General features: G+C 40.7%; 1 protein-coding gene across 1 annotated transcript in view; it reads right to left on the bottom strand.

Annotated features, from left to right (window-relative positions):
* SNX6 (sorting nexin 6) overlaps window positions 1–4,553 on the bottom strand; it is a 55,728-nt gene that overhangs the window by 46,719 nt on the left and 4,456 nt on the right. Inside the window, exon 3 of the mRNA XM_006759716.2 lies at window positions 873–983. Coding sequence (XP_006759779.1) covers window positions 873–983 — 111 coding nt within the window. The remainder of the gene's footprint in view (window positions 1–872; window positions 984–4,553) is intronic.

The raw sequence follows: 4,553 nt of genomic DNA, 5'->3' as shown, positions 1-4,553 counted from the left end.
AGGGGACAGGCTGGGCTGAGGGAACACCCCCCCCCCCCCGGGCACGAATTTCGTGCACCGGGCCCCTAGTGGACATATAAAAATATGTCCAGTCTTGATCTTTGAGGAGTGTTTAGTCTCTAGAAGGAGAAAGTAGTAAGAAAATGCCATCAGACAAGAAGATGAGAGGGGAAAAAGGTGGAAATAGGACAGGAAGAGAAAGAGGAGCTTCCAGGTTGGTGAACATATTGACATGCTAGGAAGAGGGAAGGAGGGGCACCTAGAGAGGGCCTGAAAGCTCTGTGCCCACCCCACATCCCCATACCTTGTCCTCTACATGTCTTCCATTGGTTGTTCCTGAGTTGTTGGATACTTTCTATAAACTGGTAATTATAAACAACAACAACAACCCCCAAAAGAATGCACTGCCAATTGTAGAAAGGGAAGCAAATGACTGAGGAGTGGTCATGAGGATGAAGATGGAATCAGGTCAGGATGATTTCAATGGCATTTGAGTGTGGTTAACAGCTAAGGCACAAAATATGGTACATATTTAAATTAGATAACCTCTTAAACAGCCTCCAACTCTAAATTTAATCTACCTACATAAGGGTTCAAAATTAGTATGGTTTGTAACACCCCCTTAATGAATCCCTAGGACAAGCCCATTACAATTCCAATATACAGTAAGAATTTAAGTTTAAATAAGGTAGCATAACATATCCACACTCCCAAACAAGACAATTCAGAATTAAAGGTGGTAACCAATTAGGTTTTGTAACTGGCAGTTTTTGAAAACTACATTACTTCATTAAAAATGCTAAATAAGATTTCAACACAAAGTATCTAAAACACTCCTAAAAATGGAATTAAAATGGAACCTCAACACTTACAATGTAACCTGCATAGTCTTCATTTTCAACAAAGGAATCATGAAGCCAGATAAATTCCTCATGTTGTCGAACGACGGAAAACTCATTTTGTTTAAAATTTGGCAATGAACTCTGCAAAGACAGAAATTCTCTTGAATAAAAATTAAAATTACACTAAAAAGCTTTTAATACACATTTCATCATTACTTAAAAAGTTATTCATTACTAGATATCAAACTCAACTATGCAAACAAAAGGGAATAGATCTACAATCTGAAAATGTGCCTGAAAGCTGAAATTTAAAATGAAAATAATTTATAAGACAGCAATTTGATTAACTAAAGGATCACAACAAAATTGAAAACAACACTGACAGTATAATAAAAGCCCAGTGACTGAAACAGAACAATCAGAATGACCAGAGACCAGAACGACCATGGCCCCTCGCCCTGGCTGCCCCTGCCACCTATAGTGGTTAGGGGCGATGAGGCAGGCAGACGAGTGGTTAGGGGGTGATGAGGCAGGCAGGCAAGTGGTTAGGGGCGATGAGGCAGGCAGGCAGAGGCGGTTAGGGGCGATGAGGCAGGCAGGCGAGTGGTTAGGGGCGATGTGGCAGGCAGGTGAGTGGTTAGGGGTGATGAGGCAGGCAGGCAGAGGTGTTTAGGGGGTGATGACGTAGGCAGGCAAATGGTTAGGGGCGATGAGGCAGGCAGGCAGAGGCAGTTAGGGGCAATGAGGCAGGCAGACAGAGTTATTAGTGGGAATCAGGCAGGTGAGAGGTTAGGAGTGATCAGGCAGGCAGAGGTGCTTAGGGGTGATTAGGCAGGCAGGCAGAAGTGGTTAGGGGCAATCAGGCAGGCAAGACGAGTGGTTAGGGGTGATCAGGCAGGCGAGTGGTTAGGGGCAATCAGGAAGGCAGGCAGGCAGGCAGAATGGTTAGGGGCAATCAGGCAGGCAGGCAGAAGCGGTTAGGGGAGATCAGGTAGGCAGGCTAGCAGTTAGGGGCCAGTGGTCCCAGATTGCAAGAGGGATGTCTGACTGCCAGTCGGACATCCCCCAAAAGGTCCCAGATTGTGAGAGGATACAGGTCAGGTTGAGGCCCCTCCCCCTCCCCCTTGCACAAATTTCATGCACCAGGCCTCTAGTATAATAAAGTCTAGAGAAAATTAAATTTGCATTATGTCTAGGTCCTATGACTCATTCTTTTTGTGAGTATGTGTGTTCCAATAAAACGTTATTTATAAAAACAGGAGGTAAGCTAGATTTGGCCTGAGGACCCTAATTTGATGAGTCATCATCTACAGTAATATCTTTATATATCTTCTCTTCACAATAGGTTGCCAAAGGAGTGAAGTGAATAAACCACATTCAGAAGAACACACCTTTTCACAGGAAGTAAAGACTAATGCGGGAAACATCATGTTGACCCTTTAACCATCACAGACTCTACTACATGTCAATGACAATTGAGAGGTGTTTGCTTAGGGACGAAAGTTCTTCTATTAGCATAATATGTGTGCGCTGTGTCTACATATTCAAACACTCAGAATTTTACTACAAGTTCTGTCTCTATGCAAATAGCATTGTTGTTTTTTTTTAACTACTCATGTTGTAAGTCACTTTTAATTCCACACCTGAGGATATGTTTTTATTGATTTTTGTTTTTTTCAGAGAAAGAAATAGAGGGGTGTGGGGAGGGAGGGAAGGAGATACCCAAGGAAGAAACATCAATCTGTTGCCTCCTGACTGGGGATCAAACCCGAAACCTTTTAGTGTATATGGAACTATGCTCTAACTAACTGGCCACCAGGCTAGGGTGTAAGTCACCTTTCATAGTCTGTGTAAAACTCACCCGGCCAGTGTGGCTCAGTGGTTGAGCGTTGACTTATGAACTAGGAGGTTACGGTTTGATTCCCTGTCAGGGCACATGCCCGGGTTGCGGGCTCGGTCCTCAGTGTAGGGTCTGCAGAAGGCAGCTGATCAATGATTTTTCCTACCGCTGATGGTTCCTATCTCTCTCTCCCTCTTCCTTCCTTTCTGAAATCAATAAAAATATTTTTTTGAAAAATAAAATAAAAACATGCTTTAAAATTGTGTAAAAGCATTCTAATTAGATATACACATATATGTTTTAGCTCCCTCCACAAACATGATTTATATATATAATGTTGAGAAATCTTAAGAGGCAAACTCCTCAGCAAATTCTTAAGTGTATCAAATACAATGCAAGATTGAAACCTAGTTAAAATCTTAGAAATGTTGTAGTCCCTTTAGGGAGAAAAAAAAATCATTATTTTATTGTGTGTGTGTCTGCTTATTACTGTGAGTCACTTGGACTACTCATGCAATTCATATAGTGGATTTTGTTAGTGCTGTGCACTAAATATTCCTAGCATATAGCAGAATTGCACTCTGTGCCCCCTTTAAAGAAAAAAAAAAGAACTTTATTTAAATTTCATTTTTTCAATTACTGTTTACATTCATTATTATTTTACATTAGCCTCAGGTGTATAGCATAGTGGTTAAACAATCATATATACTTTACAAAGTGTTCCCCCCGATATTTTTATTTTATTTATTTATTTTTAATATATTTTATTGATTTTCCTACAGAGAGGAAGGGAGAGGGATAGACAGCTAGAAACATTGATGAGAGAGAAACATCGATCAACTGCCTCCTGCACACGCCCTCCTGGGGATGTGTCTGCAACCAAGGTACATGCCCCTGACTGGAATCGAACCTGGGACCCTTCAGTCTGCAGGCTGACGCTCTATCCACTGAGCCAAACCAGTCAGGGCCCCCCCGATATCTTTAGTGCCCACCTGGCACCATACATATTTATTACAATATTAATGACTATACTAGAGGCCCAATGCACGAAATTCATGCAAGGGGCTCGGCCCTTGCAGCCCTGGCTTCATCTGGAAGGTTGTCCGGAAGGTTGTTCAGCTGTCCCATCTAATTAGCATAGTACACTTTTATTATTATAGATTCCCCCCATAACTAATTTGTAAGTACCAATCCCTCCACCTTTTCACAAAGTCCCTCAACTCTCATTTGCTATGGCAACCATCAGTTTGTTCTCTGAGTCTCTTTCAATTTTTGTTTGTTTGCTTATTTTTTTCTTTAGATTTCACATATAAGTGAAACCATATGTGACTTATTTCATTTAGCACAATACCCTCTAAGTCCATCCATGCTGCCGCAAATGGCTAAGGTTTCACTCTTTTTATGATTCATTCTTAATGTTAATCTTTAAAAAACACATTTCTTAAAAAAAATCCCATTTACTATTGCAACAAAAAAATTAAGATACCTAGGAATAAACTTAACAAAGGAGGTGAAAGACCTGTACTCCGAAAACTACAGAATACTGAAAAAAGATAGAGCAAGATATAAACAAGTGGAACAATATACCATGTTCATGGATTGGTAGAATCAACATAATTAAAATGTCCATACTACCCAAAGCAATCTATAGATTCAATGCAATTCCCACTAAAATACCAAAAGCATATTTTACAGAGCTAGAACAAACTCTGCAAAATTTTATATGGAATAAAAAAGAGTCTGAATAGCCACAGCAATCCCGAGAAAGAAGAACAAAGTTGGAGGGATCACAATACCAGATATCAAGCTATGTTACAAAGCCACTGTTCTCAAAACTGCCTGGTACTGGCACAAGAACAGACATATAGACC

Source organism: Myotis davidii, unplaced genomic scaffold, assembly GCF_000327345.1.
Source record: "Myotis davidii unplaced genomic scaffold, ASM32734v1 scaffold176, whole genome shotgun sequence".
NCBI classification, from domain to species: Eukaryota; Metazoa; Chordata; class Mammalia; order Chiroptera; family Vespertilionidae; genus Myotis; species Myotis davidii.
Note: the sequence above shows the minus strand (reverse complement) of the source record. Positions and strands in the feature narration are given on the sequence as shown.